We start from the raw sequence: 27,685 nt of genomic DNA, 5'->3' as shown, positions 1-27,685 counted from the left end.
GTAATACATGTAAGAATGTGTATTGATACACCACAAAATTAAAGTTACATGTGAATGTATCAGGAATGTAGCCAAGCATTCACTCAGACAACATGAAAAATCATTAATTCATAAAATCCCATTCCTGATAAAGAAGAAAAAGTTAGGAAAATTTTAGGTAAATAAAATTTATTTTTATAATAAGAGCATTCGTTTCCTTTTCTCTTAAACTCAATCTTCTTAATAATGGGGTGGGGAGGAAAAAAATTAAAAAACCTAAAAATATACCTGCCGTGATGTATCTGTAGTAGGTTGTTTCTGCAGGTTCTGGGTAATTTTTCCCAAGAGAAAAATGAGTTTATATTTGGAGAATTTATATACTTTTTGACAATTTCGGAAAACTGATCCAGAACCTACAGAAACATTCTACTGGTGCATTTATGTCCCCTGTTTGAATTTAATAGTTTTATGGGAGAGATAACTTTGCTTATGAGCATTTTCATCATCATCATCATCATCTTCTTCTTCTGCTTCTTCTTCTAAACCTTCTGCTTTCATAAAACCATTATTTTCTTTGACTCTGTCTCCTTTGTCCTGGTCTGTCTTCTTTCAGATCTTTTCTCTGACAAAATGTGGCAAGAAGTCTTGTATTCAATGTCAGACACAACTGGATTACGGTCTGAAATTGAGAATAATATAATATCTCACTGAAATGTCCATTACACGACGGTAAGAAACTATATAAATATTATATTTAACAATCTTTTACGTACTGATTCATTGTGTTTGTTGTGGATGATAGTAATAAATTTGAAAATTAAATCACTTTAAAATTATTTCAGTTCAATTATTTCATAAGAAGTAATATTTTATTAGCTGATTAATTATGTGTAACTATAACTATTCTCAACAGTAGAGTGATTTTTCATTTTTCGAAAGAATCACTGCACATTGTGTAATTTACTCTATGTTCTCACTGAAAAAACAGCTATTACTTTTTTAGTTGATTCACTATATAGTTCTTTTGGTGTTGTACATGTATTTGTTTTATTTTTCTAATTTTCCATATTACCTTCACAAGGAAAATTAGGTTGTTATGCCATAATGAATTATAACTAAATGTGATAAACTACCCATATGAAATCATTTAATATTTGGTTACAAATAAGTATCAAACGAGATTGTCATAAATTTCCCCATATGTCGCTATTGTTGCCATCTTATACTAAAACTGTAACATATTATGCTCTATGTAACAGCGACATTGTGAAACTGGACATTAATATGAGGTCTGTTTACCCTTTGCCTTTATAATGGTGACCTCTGCTTTCCGTGAGGTGTCTGAATGGCTACAGAGGAATAACAGCCCATTGGTCCTCAAGAGCTGAAACAAGAGAAGGTACTGATATTGGACGATGGGGTCTGCAGCGAAGTCAGTATTGTAATTCATCCCAAAGGTGTTCTTTCTGGACAAACCAGTCCATTTCAGGAATGTTATTGTACACATACAGTTGCCTCTATGACAGCGTTGTTTGTCATGCTGATAACAAACCTTCATCATCTTTGAACTGCTCCTCCACTGTATGAAGTACAAAATGCTGTAAATTGTGTATATTACTTTCCATAATGTTTTCTTAAGCACAACAAATAGGCGTTTACACTTGAGCAACTTGCACCTAGTCGCCATGCGCCTATGCATGCCCCTCTGTCAAGCAGAGGCACAATTGTAGATGCATGTGCACACAAGTGATCCTGTTTAACCTGAGTGTTCACACCAGATGGGGATCAATGATACATGACTGCTTGAAGAAGGGGAAAGAACTGGTCGTCCGATTTTCAGGCACAAAAACACTTGGGCGATTTTTTATTTCCACAATATTTCTCAATAGATTCCAACGAAAGCATTCGGTTTTAAAAGTTGATTTTTTTCACATGTTGTAGAGTGGAGCTCTAACTTCCTAATAAATCATTTACCTTTTCATAGGTCGTAAATGTCGTTGCAAAATGATGTTATTTGTAATGAATGTACAATCGATTCACAAATCTTGTGTTGAAAAAAAGCATGATAGCAATTACCTTACTGTTTGCTACATTTTAGGCCATACATTATTGTCAGTGAAATGCATCTAAAAGTACAAAAAAGATTTTGAAACGGTAATGACACTGATTTTTGCTTTCTTTTACAGGTAAATTCGAGCTGTTGAATGGTGTCAATGTCGCAAACACAAGCCGATGGAATTCGCATAGGTGTAGTGCAGTGTCATAAACTACAGGATGGAAAAAGGAATTACTGTCGAACAATATAGGCCACGTACTCGACTATCATGTAGTTTTCATCGTCCATGTTCATACCACTCCTACATAAGAATTTTTCCTTTAATGACGACTGATTATGCTGGACAGTCATCTGCTATGGTTTTACAGTATCCTACATGTTACATCATAATAGACAAGCAAATAATTCTTGTCCATATCTCACAATGAAATGGAATGTAAATTTTGTATATTAAACTAGAAGAGGATAATAAAGTAATGTAAGACAATACTTTGTTGTAGATTGGATATAGTAAAAGTTTGTGACATTCTATTTAATTGCTTTCTAGTTGGAGATGAAAATCAGCAGATGCAAAAATAGTACAGTACATTGACAGATGTTTCTGCATCCAAAGAGATCACTTCACAAAATGTTCTTGTCTGACATTTTAGCTTTCGTATTTCTGGGAGAGCATAGCACCCCAAGTTGTAAACAATTACCTCATCTCAATTTCCAAGGTCACTGCACAATTTTTATCAATAATATTTCTTTTAGAAAATTCATGTGAGAAAACTAAGGCCATGTGGAACTTCACTTTAATGAATTTCTCCTTAGATAACCTTATCTCAGCTTACCAAAGTTTTAAATTCTCTTCTTAGCCTCTATAGTGCTTCCATTTTGATTTTCCTATTTAAACAGAGGCAATAACGGATGGAATCAGTGTAGCATCAAACACTGCAGGTCAGGTAAATGAATTGCTGTCGATCGATGCATGTATACTGTTTAGTCCATGAGAAGTGTGTGTTTTTGTTTTTGGTCTATATTGTTTTCATCTCATTGTCTGACTGATCCACACTGGTAAAAGTATTCCCACTCTTTGACAGGTGGCATACAAGGACCAATGAAAGAATTCCCATTCTTCAACATCTGACATACAAGATCGTGCATCCACAGGTACAGCCACAAGTTGTTCACTGCCAGTCAGTCTGAGCCACCTTACAGAAAAATGACTTCATTGTTTTATTGGCATTGTTTTGACAATGTAGTTACTCGCCGAGTTCCAGAGCATAGAAGGTATAGGAAGTTATAGACACTTCCTATGAATATTGACAAACATTCAGGAGTTTTCTTTCCTTATATGAAGGACTAAAAAACTTTTCTGGAAAAGGTTATTCATATTGTGTAATAAACCATAATGCACATCAATATCTGCTGCTGGACATTCAAGAAAAATTTCAAAACTCAAATTTTTATTGGAGTATAAGGCCAGAGGAAAAATAATGCATGACAAATAAAGTAAGATGATTTAGTACAAGACGTTATTTTGCAGGAAAACTTTGCACAGAGCTAACTCACTACGTCACATTCATTATACAGGAGGTCTTGTGTTGTAAGGTTTCCAAATATTTGCCTTTGAAGAAGAAGAGGGTTTATTGCACTCCTGAGACTCTTAAGGAAGTAACAAGTGTCATATTCTTGGGTGGCATCTTACTGTGCCTTCATCAATACTAATTTTCCCTTCTTCAGCTGCTAAAATTCTTTGTCAGTTATTTTCTTCTTTTTTATTTATGATTTGGTACTTGTCAATGATAACGGTTTATCGACTGGACCTAATAACATCCTGTCAGAGTGATCTTCAGCTTGTGACCTAGGCAGATTGAGAAGTGAAAATCCTTGAGACAAATCCATTTGGCTCACTGGCTCTGTTTCCATTGACAAGTAACTATACATTGGTCTTGCAATTAAATATCTTTTAATACATCATCATCATCATCATTTAAGACTGATTATGCCTTTCAGCGTTCAGTCTGGAGCATAGCCCCCTTATAAAATTCCTCCATGATCCCCTATTCAGTGCTAACATTGGTGCCTCTTCTGATGTTAAACCTATTACTTCAAAATCATTCTTAACCGAATCCAGGTACCTTCTCTTTGGTCTGCCCCGACTCCTCGTACCCTCTACTGCTGAACCCATGAGTCTCTTGGGTAACCTTGCTTCTCCCATGCATGTAACATGACCCCACCATCTAAGCTACATCTATAGAGTTCATTCCCAGATTTTCTTTGATTTCCTCATTGTGGACACCCTCCTGCCATTGTTCCCATCTACTAGTACCTGCAATCATCCTAGCTACTTTCATATCCGTAACCTCAACCTTGTTGATAAGGTAACCTGAATCCACCCAGCGTTCACTCCCATACAACAAAGTTGGTCGAAAGATTGAACGGTGCGCAGATAGCTTAGTCTTGGTACTGACTTCCTTCTTGCAGAAGAGAGTAGATCGTAGCTGAGCGATCACTGCATTAGCTTTGCTACACCTCGCTTCCAGTTCTTTCACTATGTTGCCATCCTGTGAGAATATGCATCCTAAGTACTTGAAACCGTCCACATGTTCTAACTTTGTTCCTCCTATTTGGCACTCAATCCGTTTATATTTCTTTCCCACTGACATTACTTTCGTTTTGGAGATGCTAATCTTCATACCATAGTCCTTACATTTCTGATCTAGCTCTGAAATATTACTTTGCAAACTTTCAATCGAATCTGCCATCACAACTAAGTCATCCGCATATGCAAGACTGCTTATTTTGTGTTCACATATCTTGATCTCACACAGCCAGCCTACTGCTTTCAACATATGATCCATAAATAATATGAACAACAGTGGAGACAGGTTGCAGCCTTGTCTTACCCCTGAAACTACTCTGAACCATGAACTCAATTTACCGTCAACTCTAACTGCTGCCTGACTATCCATGTAAAGACCTTTAATTGCTTGCAAAAGTTTGCCTTCTATTCCATAATCTCGTAGAACAGACAATAACTTCCTCCTAGGAACCCAGTCATATGCCTTTTCTAGATCTATAAAGCATAGATACAATTCCCTGTTCCACTCATAACACTTCTCCATTATTTGCCGTAAGCTAAAGATCTGGTCCTGACAACCTCTAAGAGGCCTAAACCCACACTGATTTCCATCCAATTGGTCCTCAACTAATACTCGCACTTTCCTTTCAACAATACCTGGGTAGATTTTACCCACAACGCTGATTAAAGAGATACCTCTGTAGTTGTTACAATCTTTTTTGTTTCCATGTTTAACGATTGGTGTGATTACTGCTTTTGTCCAGTCAGATGGAACCTGTCCCGACTCCCAGGCCATTTCAGTTATCCTGTGTAGTCATTTAAGACCTGACATTCCACTGTATTTGATGAGTTCTGACTTAATTTCATCCACCCCAGCTGCTTTATTGCACTGCAATCTATTGACCATTTTCTCCACTTCCTCAAATGTGATCCTATTTCCATCATCATTCCTTTCCCATTCTACCTCGAAATCTGAAACATTGCTGATCATATTTTCACCTACATTGAGCAACTCTTCAAAATATTCCCTCCATCTGCCCAAGGCATCCACAGGATTCACCAGCAGTTTTCCTGACCTGTCCAAAATACTTGTCATTTCCTTTTACCTCCCTTTTGAAGACTGCTAATTACACTCCAGAATGGTTTTCCAGCAGCTTGACCCATAGTCTCCAACCTGTTTCCAAAGTCTTCCCAAGATTTCTTCTTGGGTGCTGCAATGATCTGTTTGGCTTTGTTTCTTTCTTCAACATAACTTTCTCTGTCTACCTGAGTTCTAGTATGTAGCCATTTTTGATACGCCTTCTTGTTCCTTTTACAGGCTGCCTTGACTGTGTCATTCCACCAAGCTGTTTGCTTCATCCTACTTTTACACACTACTGTTCCAAGACATTCCTTAGCCACTTACAGTACTGTGTCCCTGTACCTTGTCCATTCCTTTTCCAATGACTGTAATTGACTACATTCAACTGACTGGTACCTTTCTGAGATCGCTGCTATGTACTTGTGCCTGATTTCCTTATCTTGAAGTTTCTCCACTCTTATCCTCCTACATATGGACCTGACCTCCTGCACTTTCGGCCTCACAGTCCCAATTTCACTGCAGATTAAATAATGATCAGTGTCATCAAAGAATCCCCTGAATACACGTGTGTTCCTCACAGCCTTCCTGAATTCCTGATCTGTTATTATATAGTCAATGACAGATCTGGTTCCCATGCCTTCCCAAGTATACCGGTGAATGTTCTTATGTTTAAAAAAGGAGTTTGTGATTACTAAGCCCATACTGGCACAGAAATCCAAGAGTTGTTTCCCATTCTTGTTGGCCTCCATATCCTCTCCAAATTTACCCATAACCTTTTCATACTCTTCTGTTCGATTTCCAATCCTGGCATTAAAATCACCCACGAGCAGAACACTGTCCTTGTCCTTTACTCTAACAACTACATCACTGAGTGCCTCATAAAAACTATCCATCTTATCTTGATCTGTCCCTTCACAGTGCGAATATACTGACACAATCCTAATGTCCTTGCTAGACACTGTCAAATCTATCCACATCAGTCGTTCGTTTACATACCTTACTGCAACTACGCTGGGTTCCATTTCTTTCCTGATGTAAAGCCCTACACCCCATTATGCTATTCCTGCTTTGACTCCTGACAGGTAGACCTTGTATTCTCCCACTTCCTCTTCTTTCTCACCCCTTACCCGAATGTCACTAACAGCTAAAACGTCCAGCCCCATCTTACTTGCAGCCTCTGCCAGCTCTACTTTCTTCCCAGAGTAGCCCCCATTGATATTAATAGCTCCCCATCTCATTACCATTTGTTTGCTAAGTCGTATCTTAGGAGTCCCTGGTTTGTCAGTTAATGGTGGGACTCCGTCACCTCCACAGGTCCGAGGCATTTTGCTCTGATTGTTGCCAGCATCATATTTAAAGTACCAGGGTAGCAGGTTGCTAGCCTTACTTGCCCCGAGTCTCATTGAGTTTTACCCCTAACGGTTGAGGGACTAACCGGTGGATTTGGTAGTCTTTGCCATATGAGCACAAAGGTGACCACGACTCAGAATATGTCCGAGATGCCCTGCCTTATTCCACAGTAACTGGTACCCTGACTGTCAGGACCACTTACTTGGCCACTCATACGTTGCCCGTGGTTCATGAACTAGGACATGACTACAGGAACCCACACCATGAACCACACATCTTTTAATAATTTAAACATAGTTTGCTTGGATCACCTAAGCTCACTTTGCTAAGTTTCTCTGTAAGTTATTTTGTGCAACTCTCTCTGAGGTGCTTACATTTCGATTTTATCATTTAACTGAAATAATACTTAAAGAAGTAAGAAAATATGGCTCTTTAGTTCCCTATCGCTAAAAAACTCAAAAAATTGATCAACGAAGTAAATGTCTATTTTACTAACAAATCTGTTGAAAAATCTTTATATTTAACATCACAATACTTGCAGTTTTTCCCCATAAACTGTGAAATATGAACGAATTTCTATCTTTAACAAAAAATGAATGTCTGCAGTAACACTTTTGATAAATACCGACAAAATATGTCTGATATGTGTACTCTGGAAAGTAAAGCGTTGCTCAATGGGCTCATGCTGGCAGTACTAAAGATTGTGAGTATTGCTGACAAGAAATGACCTACCTGCCTGTGCAAACTCTACCTACAGGCACCTAACATAGAAGGTTTACAGTGAAGAAGAAAACACTTACTATACTCTTGACGTTTGCAATGAATATGTCAAGAATATTCCAATACATGTATTTTATTTATGTCATAATACATGTAATGATGATGAATTCTGAACAGGAGAAAACTTTATGTTAAGAAAAAAGCAACAACCACTAAACGATCATACTAGTAAAGTCTTTCAGTTTATAATAGGAACACATATTTTTACATCACTTGGAGAGTTCATAGACTGAGGCATTAGAAAGTATCTGAAATATCTGGGCATTTTATTGTTGCTGTGATGAATTCAATTCGCTGGCTGAGCCAGATACGATAGGAGTTGAAAATTGTGGAGCATATGGGGGAGCAGTTCTTGCGGTATATGGATCTGCATACAAGTACTGGCTGGTGACTAATGAAGAAGTATGAGACATTAGATATTGGTTTTCTGATTCCATTTTCAAATAAAAAAACGATTTTATGGACGCACATTTCTGTGAGATTTTATGTTATTTTATTTGCTCTCTTCGATGCAAACTATTTATGAATGAAAGTAACTCAAAAGCAACTAGGATGGCTTTGGTACATCAAGAGTCCCAGGATCACTCTTCTTCTTCAACATATTTTCATCGGAAGTACAAACAAAGTCTTTACATTTTGTTCTGGTTTGCCTTTATTGTTTTCAGGTTTTTCTTGTTTGTGAGGAACTTCAGACAGTTAACTAACTTCATTGTGTCTTTATAATCCAAGGAATAAACCAGACAGAAAAGAAGGAAATACATGATAACACTGTTCAAATTCTATGTATTTCTCAACATGGCCAAAGTGTTTAAGGAAGGGCGAGTTCGAATGCATGCAAAAATCTGTATCTCTTAACAGTGGAATTCAGTAAAACAAAGTTCCAAAGGTCGAGGACCATAGGCAATTGACGACAGTTACACATGTCTGCTGTATGGGATGGAGAGTCTTCTGTTATCTGCGAACGGTGGCTCATGCACACTGGTGCATATGTCTCCTTGTCCGTTTGTGCAATGGCTGTGTGCTTCTAGTGCACACAGAAAGTTGGATAGGTGTAAACACACCTTAAGGGGAGAATCCCTGAGCATGAAAAACGCCCCCATACTGTAACATCTCCACCTCCCCTGTACTTAAGTGTTGGCACTACACATGATGGCAGGTGATATTCTCAATTAGGTTGCCACAGAGCACTACGTGATTTTGACTCCAAATCACTCGTTTCCAGTTGTCCATTGTCCAATGACGTCACTCTATATATCATTTCAAGCGTCACTTAGGATTGGCTACAGAACTGTGTGGCATACGAAGAGCTGCTCGACCAGTGTGTCCAATGTTACTTAATTCCCAACACACAGTTATTATGCTAGCTGTACTGTCAGCAGATTTTCGAACACATGAGTGGTTCATGCTGCAGATTTCATGTGTCTCTGTGCAAACACCCTCTGCAATACGCGACTGTCCGTGTCTGTCAGTGCATATGGTCTCCCTGGTCCTTGTTTAGCTGTGGTTGTTCCTTTATGTTTTCGCTTCACAATCACATCACCAACACTTTACTCATATGGCTTCATAAGGATTGAAATGTGCCTTCCGAATCTGTAACTCAGGTGACTTCCAATGATAAATGCACATTCAAAGCGACAGAGCTCTCCTGACAAAGCCATTCTGCTGCTATTTGATTCTCCACCGAGAACACAATACTCCTCACCTCTTTTTATACTGGTGAGTCTGCCTCTCATGACATCTAATGGTCTATTACGCACTATGTAGGTGTGTATGTACAGTTTAGTTTCGATCAACAAATTGATCTCCATGTTACTGCAAAACTGTAACAAATTGCCCTGCACATTACATCAAAATTGTTACAAACTGACCAATTTTACATCAAAATTATTGCAAATTGACCCACTCTGATGTATAAAAGTTATGGAAAGTGTATTGCAGTAACCTTTTGATTGCATTAAGGCAGAGACACCTGTGCAAACTTGGTTAGATGCAGGAGATATTTCACGTATTTACTCAGATTGTAACAACCTACTGTTAACAGTATGTAATAATCAAAAAAGTATTGAAGATGAATAACAATGTTTTATAATTCATGTTTCCACTATGTAACAAACGAGTCGTGCTGGAAGACAAAGGTGAATTGGATTTTTTCTGATTTACTATATTGTATGAAACTTTAAAAATAGTTTTTATAATACATCTACATCTAGAGTATTTTGTTTATTTTTTTTCTTTCCCTCTGTAATGCATTATATTAATGATATTTCATTCAGTAACAATTACAGAGAGAGAGGGAGAGAGAGAGAGAGAGAGAGAGAGAGAGAGATGAAATCCAGAGGCATGTGTGAAATTCAGGTGAAGATGCTTACATAATTTTTTACTCAATTCAGCTGAATCTTACATAATTTGTCTGAATATTGCATCCTTTTAGGCAATTCAAGTGAAGGTTATGTAATTTTTCAATACAGAAATGTTGTATTTAAGCAATTCAAGTTATTGGCTGCCTCATTTTACTACACTGTGATTGGCTGGAAAGGGAGGAAATGGAGGGAGGCTGCGGCTTGTCAAGTGATGATGATGACGATGATGAAGATGTCACTGAGAATGGTAATGGCATCATCGAGAAGGGGATGATGTCATAAGAAAGATGGATAGCACACACTACTCACATGGCACTGCTACTCACAGTGCAGCTTTTCAGTGAGCAGCCCCCTCCTTGGTGGAGGTGAATAACACACACATGTGCAGCAGCATTGAACTCGTACATAGCCAATTCAAAATCTCGTCGTGGCAGCAAGTATCACTATTAGAATCTGGCTAGCAAAGGCAGGAAATGCAGTGCTGTAAAGTTCCTGACCGCCAGACTTTGTGTAGATCTCATAGATTAATTACAAACCCCTCTGTTGTGTTTCACAGAGTGAGGGGAAGTGATTACGGTTTGTTTCTGAAGCGAATCTCTGATAGTCATTGACAATTTGCATGGTTCGTTCTCCTCATGTGTGGTCGAAAACGTCTGAATGAATTTGGAATTTTTTTGCTGCTCCAACAGTGTGAGTCATTTTTGCTCTTTGTTCATTCTGTGTACTCAACAGCAGTCATTACTGTATGGACAGATAGAGCAAATGTCGCTTCTGTACACATAATTCAGTGTTCTAAGTTATTTTATCCATGACAATTCATTAGGGGGAGAGTGAAAGCAAGATCCATTTCATTATAACATTAATGAGGAAACACTGAAAAATTGACTCATGTAGCATGTCACTAATGTTGTGTAATATGGTTCAAAGTTTAATTTTATTTTTAGGTTGTACCATTAGCTAATACTTGGGATACTTAAATACTGATCCTATAACACAGAAAACGCTATTTGTCATTAAATCTGCCTTTTTATTCAGGCCGCAACAATTTTTCGACTATCTGACTCTGATCTGGCCACAGTATTGAGTCAGACTGAATAATGTAATATCTACATGGTCAAAAGCAGCAGCTATTTGACAATAGAAATATGTGTTCTATGTAGAGAACTGGCACTCTCAGTTTCAGCTATGTCAGAGTCACAAACGCTCATACAGAAAGCCCTTCACCCCTTGCAGCATACCAGCCAACAATCACCGTCAGGTTCACTCTCTTCCTCACATTTTGTCAAACCGACTCATCGCAAAGTAAAACTTGCCGCATTCATTCCACTACTTCACATTAACATGAGCTCTGGCCAACAGTGCAAAAGGCGACTCTCAGCTTCACGGACGAAGAAACAACGTGTCTCTTTAAAGAGTCGCCAGGCGCATTTTCTTGGTGTTCCAGAAGTTTTTTTCAATTTCAACGAGAAGCTGGAGTCATTCCGAGCAAATACTGCGCATCGCTTCTTCCATGTGACACCTAGTGTCGATGAAAAGCGTCGGTTTGTTTCCCGTTGCAACAAAATAAGTTTTTAAATTGAAATTTTACCTTCCCATTCGAGAGAGTGGGTCCAGATTAGTCTACTGCAATATTCCTTTTATAGATGTGTATCAACAGGGACAGCAAAACACGAAGAGTGACCAGTACTCCAGCAGCGACAGCACCACCCTGGCCTACACTGACTGCTACCACGTTCAGAAGGCACTGCTCAGTCACTGACAGGGTATAGCACTGATTATTCTTCGGGTTTTGCTATTTCTGGTAATATATACCGATAAAACGATTAACTCAGTACAATAATTTGGGATTTCTCTATCGAATGGGCACATGAAAGTCCACTTTAGAAATCATTTTATTTGTAGTGGGAAACAAACCAGCCCTTGCCATCACTGCTGGGCGTCGCATGAAATGTGTGATGTATAGGATTGGTTTGGGCTATCTCCAGCTACACGTTGCAAAAACAAAATTGCAAGTATTGCCAAAAACCAGAGAAGTGCCTGACTACATATAAAAGAGATACCTGGCGTATATGAATGGGATATAAAATATAACTTTCTTACTAATTTTACTACTTACAAATTAATGAAAAAATAATAACTGGTTGCAGCCCTGTTGTTAACTTTTTTCCTCATTTTTCACTTTTCATTCAATTATATACATTCATTTAATTATATACAAAGTACACGAGTAATATGTAGCTGAATCTGTCAAAACTTTAATCAGGCTTTGCCTCACTTAAAATCATTATTCAGCCTTTTCAGTACACTAATTTCACTACTGTAATTAGTTTTGTTGAAAACTGTGTTAATTGCAAAATGTTAACAACTGAAAATTTTACTACAGCACAAGAACTTTGACTGAATTAATCAGTCGAGGCGAGCCTGTTGACACCATTCATTAGAAACTCTGGCGTTTCGACTTTGGAACAATCTATTTCAATTTCTGCGAAACTAATTAACTTAACACATAATTAATGTTTAAGTTCGATAGCACCGAGATTTTTCATTGCAGAGTAAGCCATTATACTTGCTGCATTACATGTTTTACCACTGTTCATTTGTAGCCCAAATTTTTATGAACTGAATAATTAAGCCATTGCTTAAAAATTTGAATAAATTTGCATCAATGATTATAAATCTAAAAATGTCACTGCTCCCATTAATGGGCTATTCCCCTAAGATGGATGTATGAAATGATTCTATGAACTTTTGCATATTCCTAAACTACTATACATTTTGTAAATCAAGTTCCTTTCATAACATATAGCCCATTCAAATTAGCAAAACCTAACACAGTCTTTTTCAAACTGAAATGTAGTATCCAAAATCACAGTATGTCTGCAAACTAGTCTTTATAAGGCCAACCCACTCCCCAAAACAGTTAGCTAACACACAATAAACATCTATGTGTAAAAAGTCATGTGTGAGCTAGCATACATTTAACACCTTTGTATCACAGTTATTAACATCATGTATTAAAATCTGAACTCAAGAATCGTAATACCTACGTAAAGAGACCGCATTCAGCCAACACACAGCACATGTCTATGTGTAAGGAGTCTTGCACAACTTAGCATACATTTAACAGCTGTGTGTTGAACCAACCCACTCCCCAAAACAGTTAGCTAACACACAATAAACATCTATGTGTAAAAAGTCATGTGTGAGCTAGCATACATTTAACACCTTTGTATCACAGTTATTAACATCATGTATTAAAATCTGAACTCAAGAATCGTAATACCTACGTAAAGAGACCGCATTAGCCAACACACAGCACATGTCTATGTGTAAGGAGTCTTGCACAACTTAGCATACATTTAACAGCTGTGTGTTGAACTGAAAAAAGTCATGTAACCTCATATGCTCTGTTTTAGTAAAAGCTCTTGGGAAAAAAATTCAACGATCTTTCGGTACTTCAAAGTAACATCTGCTTACATGGTACAAACATTTCAGTGTCACCCATGTTCCTTTATGTGCAGTATTATCAGCTGTAGTGGATTTTAGTGTGCCCACTAACTTTTGATATGTAAAACTGAACTATTATTGGCTTGCCTGTGTCAAACTGTTTCTTAGGACTTTGAAAGTGTCTATCCCTAAACAGCTATTTCATGTGAAAACTGGAACTACTTGTAGTGATAATGTCTGTGGGAAAAGTCACATTAACTAAAAGTAGTGTGATAAACATTATTGGAAGTTTTTTCATAATACCAGTGCTACAGCAATTCGACAAACTCTCTTCAATGAGACAATGAGGGCAGAATAAGTGTTTACAGACAGATCCCATTCCAGGCACAGTGTTCAATGACATGCTAACAGGCAGTTCCTTATCTGCTCTGATGTTATTCCCCGCTAAATTTTCTGGTAGGAACTTTGAACTGCAAACAGGGTCAGTAATTCACAATTACTTAGGGAGATAAAAAATCACAGGTTCAAATATTTGTTATGTTGGATGTATTCTCAACAAACATAGTAACTTATATAAATGAAGTTCTGAACGATCTTTAAAGTCTTAAGATCATTTAAAAGAATGTCCTACCATCATTTCTTGGGAGCAACAGAGGGCATTTTACAAGATGATGGTATTCGCTTTCTTTATGTGGGACAATAAATGAAAGCCATCTTTTCTCAAAAAATGGTTCAAATGGCTCTAAGCACTATGGAACTTACCATCTGAGGTCATCAGTCCCCTAGACTTAGAACTACTTAAACCTAACTAACCTAAGGGCATCACACACATCCATACCTGAGGCAGGATTCGAATCTGCGACCGTAGCAGCAGTGCGGTTCTGGACTGAAGCTCCTAGAACCGCTCGGCCACAGCGGCCGGCCATCTTTTCTTCTGGGCCCATTACCCATCTAATCTTTGCAGCCTAGGAGTTACAAGCTAAGTTAGCCCATTGTTCTGGATGGACTCTGTAAAACAGCAGCACATGTATCACACAACAATGGCAGTGTCAAGTGGGACTGTGAGCCACGTCCTTCTTTGCCAGACCACGGTGCAAACTCTGTACTAGCAGCTGCTGCAGTCACATAGCTTATTCACACACAGTGAAATTCTTCCACCTCTGGTAACAGTCTGCCTGCTTGTGTCACAACGATACCACTTTCTTATCTCTTCCACCACTCTGAATCGCCACCTAGAAAGGCTTTGATTCATTGTCTTTGACCCTGCATGTTACATTAATAATTTAGTTTCTTTCATTGTTCAGAATATCACAAAAATTAGCTATTATTTTCTGTGTGAAATAAAACATTACAATCTTATATAGTAGTAAGTATAATGAATGTCACTCTCACGTTTTCCGCCAATGACAAGCTTCTGGTGTGATATTAGTGATGCTTGCATGTCTATCCCTTTGTCTGCTGCGGAAATCATTCAAAAGTATCCATCTTGTAAATCAACTCGTTAACACTAGCAATTTTTTATTTTCTATAAGATTGATCTAATGATCCAGAACATACAAAATTAATCTACTATCCCTTTTACCTAATAATAATATAATATAATATAATAATAACAACTATAATAAAAATCTTTTATTTTATATACATTTCCCATAGGTGAATGTAATGTAATTAAATATATTGGTGAATGATTTTGAAAAACGATTTTTAAAAAAGCATTTTAGATCATTTTCTTAACCCTAAAAAATGTCCTATTTTCGACCTTTGTGAAAAACGTGTTTTTAAAAATTATATTAAGAATAAGTATATAAAATTATTTACTTTCTGCTTTAGCAGCCATAAGATTATTATGAGTTGTTGTTTGTATATGTTTTTTTAAGGAAGACTTATTTACAGTTCTATTACATTCACAAGTAACTTTAATTTTCTGACGTTCTTTCCAGCATTCTTTACATACATAAGAATGTCCACCTGTTCGATATTTATCTTCATAAAATTCGTCAATACTTTTTTAAATCATACATTCACTACACTGTCTTAATTGTGGCTTGGCACAGCCTAAAGTCTGCTTTAGCAGATAAAATAATGTTAATTAGAAAAATATTTTTTTTTAATTTCACATTGTGAACTCTATATCTTGAAATTCATTATTTCTATTTTTAAGTTTCTTCATTCCTTTATATTTTAATTTCATTTGTCCTCTTTTAATTATATCAAAATAAAAATCGTCTTTTAATTTTGAAAATCTATTTGGTAAAATAACTTTAAAATCATTATTAAGTTCTAGACAAAGTTGTTCTCCAAATCTAGTATTTAAATATTCACAGTCTGTAATATTATAGAATACATTTATCTCTAGCTCATTTGCTTTTCTAATTTCTTTAGGAATACTTAAATTATTTAGCTTCTTGATTAAAGTGTCCATTTACATAGAAAAAATTTTATTAGATTTATGTATAAAAATTATTTATTAGATTTTCAATAATGAGTAATGACCATATGGTAATGTATCTATTCTATTTTCTAAAACATATCTTTTACTATCATGAGGACTTAGTGCTTTTTTGTTTACTTGAATTGTATATATTTCATGTTATTCACTTTTAATTAAATTAAATTTTCTATATTGTTCTACATTGTTAAATAAACAATCTTTATAATCTTCTAAACTTATTTTGTTTTTAACAACACATTTCTTAATTCCTTTAGATTTCTTTTCTATTTTGTCACCAACTTTATAAGCATCATCTTTGCTCTTAAGCCACCAAATTCTTCCATTATTTTTCCAGTAGATTCATCTTTCATTTTTCCAACAACTTTCTTATTTACTATTTATTATTGAAGTCCCATAGTGCTCAGAGCCAACCATAAAAAAAAAGAGTGCAGATTGTGATCGGTGATTTCAACAGCCATACTAATGTTTGAGGCTCTGGTCATGAAGATGAGAATGGGGTAGCAGTAGAAGAATGGCCAGAATCAAATCAGCTGCATTTAATTCCCGATGTAAAATTACCAGCATCATTCAACAGCGGCAGGTGGAGGTGGGACTATAATACTGACCTCATATCTAGCAGCAACAGTAACGGGCAACACTGTTAAATCTGTTGGTCGCCCAATGCCTACCTCACAGCATCGACTAATAATCTGTTAAATATTTTCTGCTGTTAGATCTCGAAGTACCTGTCGAGATTTGCAGAATTACTCAGGGTCGAAGTGACTTCTATAGTCTGCATGTCATGATACCTTCACCACTTCTGTTCCAGAATGTCAATTCCATGTAGTTTTCAAACATCTTACATTCCAGGGCTATACTACCCTACTCACAGAAGACAGGACCTTATTTGAAGAAAACCTTTTCAGTGAAGCAACTGTGGAAACAGGGAACAAACTCATTATTTCTATAAGAAAGATGAAAAGTGATTAATAGATTAAAAGCACAGAAAACTTGGATCTAAAAAGAGACAGTCATGAAGTTTATAGGCTCCTGAGACATCTAAGCAATGATCCATCTACGACCACTTTATACCATAACACTGCAGCCAATAAAACAGCACATCAGTTACTGCTGAATGGGAAGGCAACCCACAGACCCCAAAAGCCAAAATTGCAAAGACAAGAGTGAGAGGGTAACAATCTGCTTATAACTTCATTAAGCATTGGAGAATTAGATAAGGCTATTAAACAAAGTAAGAATGGAAAATTAGCTGGCTTAGATGATATACAAACAGAGCAAATTAAGCACTTTGTCATAACAACAAAGAAATTGATTTTGAAACATTAATAACTGTGTGAGCATATATCAAATCCCAAAGATATGGTGGAAGAGCTGAGTAATTGCTTTGCTGAAACCTGGTAAAGAAGGAAACAGTCCAAAGAATTTTAGACCAGTTTCGTTATTTGGTCGTCTATACAAACTGCTGAAAAGAATGATCTTAAATCGCCTTCTACCTGTATTTGACCCCCAGCTAATACCTAACAAGCTGGATTTCGTCCTGGTAAAGGCTGCATTGACAACTCATTAATCTTACACACTTCCTAGAAGATGGGTCTGAAGCTTGTAAGGTCACATGGATGGTATTTGTCGACTTATCAGCGGCCTAGGACACTATCGATCACCAGCTACTACTAATCGAGGTATACAGCATGACCAAGGATTTTAGCCTCACTAGAATCATCACAGCAATTCTGCAAAAACTCAGGTTCTTCGTTGACTCTCAAGGGCAGTGCAGGCTAGAGAGACTATAGAAAAACGACCAAGCTACAGATCCCAACACCAAGAGTTTCTTGTATGCTGATGACATTACTCTTGCTACTCAGAGCTCAGAATTTGAATCAGTAAAGAACACCTCACGAATGCTCTTGAAGATCTATCAAAATACTATAGCTCAAAGACTCAAGCGTGTGCTTTTCATTTGAGAAATATGGAAACTTTTCTTAAATTGATGATAGTGTGATGAGGAGTTGAGTTACAACTCTGCTGCACTCCAAAATACCTAGGAGTGATGCTGAACAGATCTATTACTTTCAAGACACACTGCATGAATTGCAAGTTGAAAGTTAGCACCAGCAGCAATCTGTTAAGAAAATTGACTGCATCACATTGGGGCAGGCAGTTCCAAGCCATCCGAAGCCCTGTACTTGGATTAGTCTATTCTGCAGCAGAATATTTTCGTTCTGTTTGGTATAATTAATCACATGCCAAACAGGTAGATGTAGCTCTCAACGACACCTGCACAATTATAACAACGTGTTTGAACTCTACCCCTGTCGATTGAATTTAGTACCTTGCAGGAATAACACGACCTCCCATACAAAGAGAAACTGCGGCGAGTAAGGAATGAAAGAAAGGGGAACAAGGACAATCCTATCCCCTGTATGGGCATAAACCGCATTCGCAGCGACTGGAGACAACGAAAAGCTTCCTTAGAACATCAAATGTATGTACTACCACTGCTGAAAATGCCAGGATGCAACTTTGGAGGGATAAGACTTCCCTTCCCTCTGGTTGGAAAAGAGTTTCTGAACCCCACCCCACAGGACATGACCAGGAATGGATGAGCTGTAAATCTTTGAATAGGTTGAGATCAGGAGTGGGTAGATTAAGGTTTAATCTAGCAAGATGGGGCTACAGTACAGAAAACAATCTTAAGTGTGGTTGTGGAGAAGTCCAGACTGTCCAGCACTGCTTCATTGTTTACTGTGTCCACCCTCCTGTGCTGCAGAAGACATCCATCAATTGACAGAAAATGAACTGGAAGTGGCCAAGTTTCAGTCAAAAGCTATATTACATGTTAACTGTGCATCTATGTTAATTTTTGACAAGAGGATAAATGTATAAAACATTGTTCAGTTCAATTTCAATATACTTTAGTTAATCAGTTTGCAAGAGATTGTGATCCTCACCCTTCTCCCAATTTTCTATGACATAATAACTGTGAGCAAGGAGAAATGGAATGAAGTGTGATAATTAGCCACCACATAGGTTGAAAACTGACCACTGTCCTAATTACGGATAACGATACTAAATACCGCCGACCGTGGACCGGAAGTGGGCGTCATTTGATATTTGATATTTAATACTGGGAAAAACACCTCCGCTCTCTCTCAGCTGGCTACTTCTTGTTGCTACATATGGACTGCAAACCTGTAGACAAAGATGAGGTGCATACCCAACTAAGGGACCTCCATTTGTTCCCATGGCTTGATCAGGAAATCCCAGACTCGCTTCCTGTCTCCCACTCTCTCGAGTGGTTACTTCCTGTTTGTGTGAACAAATCTATGAACCAAAGTGTTCAAGCACACAGACAGAGGTTTCCGTCCCTCCTCAGAATGCTGTGTTCCTATTGGCTAATACTGGGGACAAAGGGAGAGTTGGGGCAATTCCAGTATCAAAATTAGCGGGAAATAACCCATTTACACTACTCTACAAAATTAATTGTTTAGCAATTTACTGGTGTCAACACTCAGCATCACCTTATGATGAGGCTTCTTCATAATAAAACATATTTTCTGCATTTGAGAATCACACACAAACATTTTGCAGATAAAGTAATTAAAATTCCACCACAAATAGATTGTAGCGCTAAATATATACTGTATGAGGACTTGTATGCACCAAAGTTTGAAAATACAAACACCCTCCTGCAACACAAGTTTTCCACTTCACCCTAAATATATCTGGCGAAAAAAAAAAACTTCCGATCACAGATACTCATGGTCATGAAGTGTATGCTGTCTGCCGACTGCTGGGCAGCCATGGACACACACATCGTCAGCTGTACCAGATGCTCAGAGACCCAAGAGAGTGCACTGTGACTACTGACCAGTCAACCATCAAATTTACATGGGGGAATAATCATACAGTACAAACACTCGCCATATTGAATCTTCTCACACTACACAAAGTCCACATCTGCCGCCAGTCAGCCAACATATTGGTTACTTCGCTATTCAGCCACCCAGACAGTACTGGATCAAGGACTAAGGCTCGCAGCTATGGGCAAGATCCGACAGGTCGGAGTGTTCTTTGCACCTCACGGCATGTGAGGCTAAGCTGCAGCATCCAGTCTGCCACTGGTCACAGACACTCAGCTTGGACATATGGTTCTAACTCCACAGTTTAAAAATTCACTTTACCCAACACAAAATGGTGATGTTGTTATACACATCGAATTTCTCAAGCGAAATGCAGATTCCTTCCTCTTATACGAGTTACTTTCGAAGACAGAAGAAATCTGAGCACACATGCATTTTCATATCACTAAAGTATCATTACTTGTAAAAATCCTGTACAACAGTATGACATAGGTTGTTTTCCTCTAAGTATTCTCTCATCAGGTAAAAAAGACTGGTTCTTATTAGATTAACATCAGTTATGTGCTGCTTCAGAGGACTACAACAGTAAACTCATTTTTAGTTCATGATGGAATGCTCTACCTGTGTCACAGGATGCCTCCTCACTTTAGAATTCTCTCAAAGCAGCCAGATGTCTCGTCAGCTACAAAGTCTCTTAATGTAGCAGCAGAGAGGAGTTGTAAGTATGAGATTTTTACTACATATCACTTTACATATTTGATAATGTAGTTGATTTTGTTACAATGGTCATCTCTCCAAGAGTAGGTGAGAGACTGAATAGGTTGTTTACTGTGGATGGCCGTCAAATGTAGAGGAATAAATTTATATACATCAGATCAAAAGCCCAGATGTGACCCAAAGTTATTGGCAACAATTTTTTAGATTTTTATAAAGTGTCCTTCTTAGCTAAAGAACATTGTATTACCATCTTTTGAGGACTGCAATATACAGCTACAGAACAGATTGCATTTTTGACCCTGTACAATATTGTCAAAAGTGTTTTAAACTCTAACAAACAGTGTTAAAGTGTCCATACATGTGGTTACAATAAACTTTACGTCCCACTTCACTAAAGAACATTGTATTACCAGCTTGGGGACTGCCATATACGACTACTGAACGGATCACATGTTTCACCCTGTGCAAGACTGTTTAAGTGTGTTACACTCTAACAAGCAGTATTTACGATGTACTTCTCTGTACCCTAAAGCAATCACAACCATGCAGTGCCACCTAACATGTGTTTTATGGAACAGTTGCTGCTCGGATTTTAACATCATTCTGCCATATGTCTATTGAGATCATAGGAATACATACAAGTTGACTGGCCTCTTGGATACTTTTCTAGAAAAGAGAAGTATCTGCCTCCAAATTGACATGGATCTGCATTAAAGGATGATAGCAAGTATGTGGAGTAATAAGTGGAGAGAGGTTGTAATTAGGTAGACTGATGATGCATTCTAGATAGAGACAGATGATTTATCGCACATTTAACCATTTTTTCCCTTTGTTCTCTTGGCCTATATCTGTTGTGTGGTATAACCTGCTTTCGATTCATATACAGCTGCGAGTTCTATGTGAAACTTAGAGTGCTAACTGTGTGCACTCGTTAACAGCAAACCTCCCCATACCACAGTCAGCAGAGGACTACCAACGCATGTGTTGTGGGTCCCTGGTTTGATCCCGGATTTAGGCACCAAAATATTATGGACACACAACACCCTTATTCCAATACAACATTAATTTATTTCTCTCCAAGGAACGTACAACATGGAATATAAAACATTAATTCAAGGATAATCAATATTTCCAGAGTGTCTATAATTACAAATATCAACCCGCAACAGCATGTGTGATGAATCATGTCCATCAAACTGATGGACAACCTATTTCAACACCCTCCTCTAGACGAACGTAGATTTCTATGAGGTATTCCATTTCTCCACCATATCTTGGACATAAATCGAGTCTTCAATTTCATACCTGCAGCAATTCTAACTAGTTACAGGGGCTTGTGAGATACTGCAATCCCTGTGTATACATTTGCTTCACAGATGTTGTGTGTGGAAGAGAACTTGTTCTGTTCATGGAGTTAGCGCAGCATAGTGTGTAATTCCACATGTCAAACACCACTGCTATACATTTGCCTATTTTCTTACAGGATATGGTTGTTTCATTCATTTTCCATTGCTGACGATCATTTTATGGGACTCATGCAAGCATAGCATAATTTTCGAAATGTAATTGAACATCAACAGTGAATGCTATACACCTCTGGAAAGCTATACTGTGCATGTATCACAAAGAATCTATGTTTTATTTTTCCTTTGGTGTAGAAGGTAGTAGTTTTCTCATCTAAAAGGTTTCCACTATAGTCTGTGGGATAAAAAACCTGCAGGGTGGATGAGTATCAGGTGGTGGAAAAATGTTTCCTGGATTGGTGTATTAATAGTGTTGCATTCCATGTGACTAACATATTGGAAACCATAGTTCTTTAACATTGCACCATTTTTAATTGAAGAACTGTGTAGCCTTAGGATTGGGTGTGTATGTTCTACGATCATTTCTCTTTTTCCAGTACCTTCTTGGTATGTAATTCGAACACAAGGACAATACTGCAGAACTGATAGTGCAAGTGATTTGCAGACATTTATTTAAGCAACTTGGGATATTCACAGTACCTTCGCAATACATATATTCACTTATGAAATTTGTCATTAATAACCCACCCCAATTCAAAAATAGCAGCGAAAGGCATAGCTACAACACTAGAAGAAAGGGTGATCTTCACTATTCTGGATTAAATCTCAATTTGGCACAGAAAAGGGTGAATTATGCTGCCACAAAAATCTTTGGTCATTTTCCAAATAGTATTAAAAGTCTGACACATAGCCAATCAACATTTAAAAGCAAATTTTAGAAAATTCTGAATGACAACTCCTACTCAATAGATGAATTCTTAAACATGAAGTAGTAACTGAAAAAAATTAATTATTTTATGTAAAGGAAACTTAGTTTAAAGTGACACATCCCACATCATTACAAAATGATGGGAGTGGCATAGGGCTGCACTAGGATACACAATGTATCTTGAGAAAACTGTTTACTTAACCATGTTAAGGTCTCAGCTGCTTTACAAATGCGTGTGTATGATGACTTTAGCATGTATAAAAGATTATTTAATAACAGTATGCTGTAAGGCTTTCCACAAGCCAGATGCAGAAGTTCACACTAGATGTCAATAAAATCTCCACAGATTCTAAATGAAATTTTATGCAAAATAAATACTAACAGGCAGACTCTTTACCCATCTCATTAATGCAAGGTACCCCTCTCATGCAAAGAATCTTTTAGTTTTGTTTCCTAACAGTTTAATAGTAATTAAAAATCAAGTTCACTATAACAGTTTAAAGATCCCAAATCTTGTGTGAACATATAAGCTGAAGACATGTGAAGATGGAAATTATTCTATGAGTTTTCACATATCTCCATGAGACTTTCAAATATTATAAACCGTTAGCTGCATGAGGTCCAATATTTTAATTTTGAAAAGGCTAGATTTCAACTCGCCACATGGAGGAGATACTGAATTGCACACAGGTACAACAAAAAGATTGCTATACATGTGAGCGCTTTTGTCCAAAAGGCCTTGTTCATGGTCAGACACAGTGCTCATTTGTGAGAGAGTTGTGGTTGCATGAATGTGTGTGTGTATTTTCTACATCAGAAGAAGGCCCTTTGGCCGAAAACTCACATATATAGCAGTATTTTTGTTATGCCTGTCTGGAACTCAACAACTCATCTATATGGTATCAATCTATCCTTTTCTTAATATAACTGTTTTCCATCCTGAATTATCTGTTGTTCAATTTCAATTTTGAGAGTCCTTTCACACTGTAGTGCATTTTTGATTAGCCAGAAAGAGTCCTTGTGATGAAGTCATCTTGGGTGTTCAGTGTAGAACTATGTACAGCATAGACATCAAGAGATAGCACTGACAGTTGTCAACAGTAGTTCATGAGTCAGCCCTTGTGATGAAGTCATCTTGGGTGTTCAGTGTAGAACTATGTACAGCATAGACATGACAAGATAGCACTGACAGTTGTCAACACTAGTTCATGACTCAGGCAGCCACAGGTACTGAGAACAATATCGGTAGCACATTACAAAACAGTCGGATTTTTGTGATGGGTGAGAGCTGGAACCATGCATTGTGTACTTTTACTGAGAAGCAAAACAGCACCATTTGTAAGGTATATATCACTAAATAACATTGCGAGGATGACCATTTCATTAACAAATACTTATCAAGTGATGAGCTTTCAATGGTACCAATGAGTAATTTTAATTATGTAAAATGGGCAAGGTAATCAATATGAAACGAATTCTGTAAGGATATCCTTTTATTGACTCAGTAAAATTCTTATAACTATTACAGACACCTGAATAAAACAAATGTGAGAATTAGTTGTAAGTCAGCTGCTGTGAGATATCTGTAGTTCAAAATAGTCAATCAACTGGCTTTCAGTGCTTACTAAATGAAATATTAAACTCTAAACACTTCATGAAAACAGAAACTTTTCCCCATTGCATCCAACATTTAAATCTTTCTCAAAAGCTTTAAAACAAATAAGACAATTCTGTATGATTACTGTTTCAGGGAGCCAAGTAATTTAGTTGGTGAAACAAATATAATAGTGTGGTTGAAACATATTACAACACTCATGGCTAAAATGATCTAAAACTGAAAAGCAGTATTTGCTTAGCTTCGTAAAGGTCACACAAAACAACATAGTATCAGGTAAACACAAAAATAAAAAAAGAATGTACTCTGTACATTAAATTAGGCCCTACATTGGGTGTCAAAATGTAATAAATTAGAATAGGGCTATGGTATCACATGGGCATTATGTAAATCAAATCAAAATACTGAACAACAAAAATATAGTAAATTGGGAATAGGATCTGCAAAAACCCTTGATTAAAACATGATATGCAAGTTATTACATTAAAATTCATTTATTTGCACTGAATCGCATACATTACAAACTCTAAGCTCTCACAAGGATCAGAGTAGATACATAGTTTTAGTTCCATATATATACATATATAGTGAGGAGAACCTCACAGATGTAGACTACTGCAGAGTACAAATACATAGATGATTTCTTTTGGACAGTGACAACTGCCTCAATAAATCTGAAGGAGAACATTATTCCACATGCTGTATTTTGAATAACATTGAGAAATAGTGCAACTCCTGCAAATGTACTTCGGTGTAACAGTATCACTTCTTCACTGCAAAGAAAATAACACACAACAGCAATGTTAATAATTTAATATTCTATGGTATATTTATTGGTCCTGTCAATCATACATGCAGAACTGGTTCGCAGGAGAGATTGTGTAAAGTTTGGAAGGTAGGAAAGGAGGTACTGGCAGAAGTAAAGCTGTGAGGACGGGTGTGAGTTGTGCTTGGGTAGCTCAGTTGGTAGAGCACTTGCACGCAAAAGGCAAAGGTCCCGAGTTCGAGTCTCGGTCGGGCACACAGTTTTAATCTTGCAGGAAGTTTCATATCAGCGCACACTCCGCTGCAGAGTGAAAATCTCATTCTGGAAACATCCCCCAGGCTGTGGCTAAGCCATGTCTCTACAATATCCTTTCTTTCGGGAGTGCTAGTTCTGCATGGTTTGCAGGAGAGCTTCTGTAAAGTTTGGAAGGTAGGAAACGAGGTACTGGCAGAAGTAAAGCTGTGAGGACGGGGCGTGAGTCGTACTTGGGTAGCTCAGTTTGTTGAACATTTCCCCACGAAAGGCGAAGGTCCCGAGTTCGACTCTCTGTCCAGAACACAGTTTTAATCTGCCAGGAAGTTTCATATCAGTGCACACTCCACTGCAGAGTGAAAATCTCATTCTGGGACATTTTCGTGTTTTGGAGCAATCTTGCTATTTTCATCTACGATTTTCATTATAAACGTTATTGTTTCTAGGATATATAGGCATGGTAATGGAAGAATTTGAAGCTTTTTAAATGAAGATCGAGGTGCTGTGCCTTTCATGGCTATTATAATTCTTTTTTGTGCAATAAAACAGCTTTTGCTGTGTGAGGAATTTCCCCAGCAAATTAAACGATATCTTAGTAGCGATTTGGCTTGGGCATAGTACACATTTTTTATGACTGGCAATTATGTGCATCCAGCAAGAATTTTTATACTATAACAAATGGTATTTAATTTACTACGTTGGTGTTGTGTTTGATTCTGCCATCTTAGGTCATCTTGAATCCAAACGCTCAGAAATTTGGTGCTATTTACAATTTCAAGTCTTTTGCCTAACAATAAGGCTAAGCCATTTCCAGTGTGGCTACTGAAACATGGAAAAAAATTTCCTGAGAGTTCCAGGTTTAAGGAGGATGAATACGTCAATATGCTGCTGACAAAGTAATGGCAAGAAGGAAAGGTGGGGTAGGGGGGGGGCTGGGGCAGAATACCACAATAACGACTTTTCCTTTCTCTCAGCTGTACTATATACCAGCCATAAGCAGTAGTTTAGCTAATTTTTAAACATCACTAATTTATATGGAATAATATTCATATAAGTAACACACTTTCAAATATTAGATATTTTAATATTTGCGATTTATAAAACTTAATAAAATTCAATTTAAACTCTACATTAAAATGCAGAATTCCTTGGGATTTTATAACTTTCCTGAAATTCCCTGTGTTTTTCCTGGTAAAATGTCATTCTACATCTACGTAGGTACTCCACAAACCACCGCACGGTCCATGACAGAGGGTACCTTGCTCCACCACTTGTCATTTACTTTCCTGTTCCACTTGGAAATAGAGCGACTGCCTCCTTGTACTTGTTAGCAGTCTGTGTAATTAAAACATTTACAATGAGTGCTTTTAAGTGTGAAATTTGTGGAAACAAATACAATTATCAGAAGACTCTGAGACAGCATATTTCCAGAGTGCACCAACAGCAGTTGAACGAAATCGTACTTCATGCTACAAATTATGAACTTTCATGTTCCTGTCAGTGCTACATATGCGAGAAGAGTTTTATTTGGAAAAGAAGTTTAAAACGCCATCAACAAGACGTTCATGGCATAATGAAGCAGCAGAGAGGTTGAAGTGTATGATGTGCACATTTGAAGCAGTGGAGAAATAGTGTTGGATTGATCATTTTTATGCCACTCATCAAATACATGTGAAATCTGAAGTTCTAGAGTTCTCTAGTGGAAAGAAGAAATTGAACATACTACACAATCCAGATTCGTGAAACACCGTAGCATTAAGTTTGTTGATGATTGCTCAATCTGTAAGTTTCTTTGCCATCATTCATGTCAGTTTCTTTCCAAAGGTGAAGGTATGAGACACCTTAAAATGGCAGCTAGTAACAAAACTGATGGAAAGTGCCCTGCAGAGATGAAAAAAAATGAAATGATCATATGGCATTTATTGGCTCGGATATCCCCTTCAGGATTCGACCGCCATATTGCAAGTCTTTTTAGCTGACGCCACTTTGGCGACTTGCGTGTCAATGACGATGAAACTGATGATGAATGACGTACAACACCCAGTCCCCTGCCGGGAATTGAGCCCAGGCCCCCTTGCATGGTACACGGTAATGCTACTGCTATGCTCTGGGGCGGACTGCAGAGATGAAAGTCCTTTCTATGGAAGAAAAGTGCCTTGTTAATTTTGT

The 27,685-nt window shown here is 37.4% G+C and overlaps 1 protein-coding gene across 1 annotated transcript in view; it reads right to left on the bottom strand.

Annotated features, from left to right (window-relative positions):
- Positions 1–544: 544 nt before the first annotated feature.
- The window catches only part of LOC126260536 (uncharacterized), a 52,622-nt gene continuing 25,481 nt past the window's right edge, over positions 545–27,685 (bottom strand). The window contains exon 2 of the mRNA XM_049957870.1: positions 545–658. Coding sequence (XP_049813827.1) covers positions 545–658 — 114 coding nt within the window. The remainder of the gene's footprint in view (positions 659–27,685) is intronic.

Source organism: Schistocerca nitens, chromosome 5, assembly GCF_023898315.1.
Source record: "Schistocerca nitens isolate TAMUIC-IGC-003100 chromosome 5, iqSchNite1.1, whole genome shotgun sequence".
NCBI classification, from domain to species: Eukaryota; Metazoa; Arthropoda; class Insecta; order Orthoptera; family Acrididae; genus Schistocerca; species Schistocerca nitens.
This window is presented reverse-complemented; position numbering and strand designations above follow the sequence as displayed.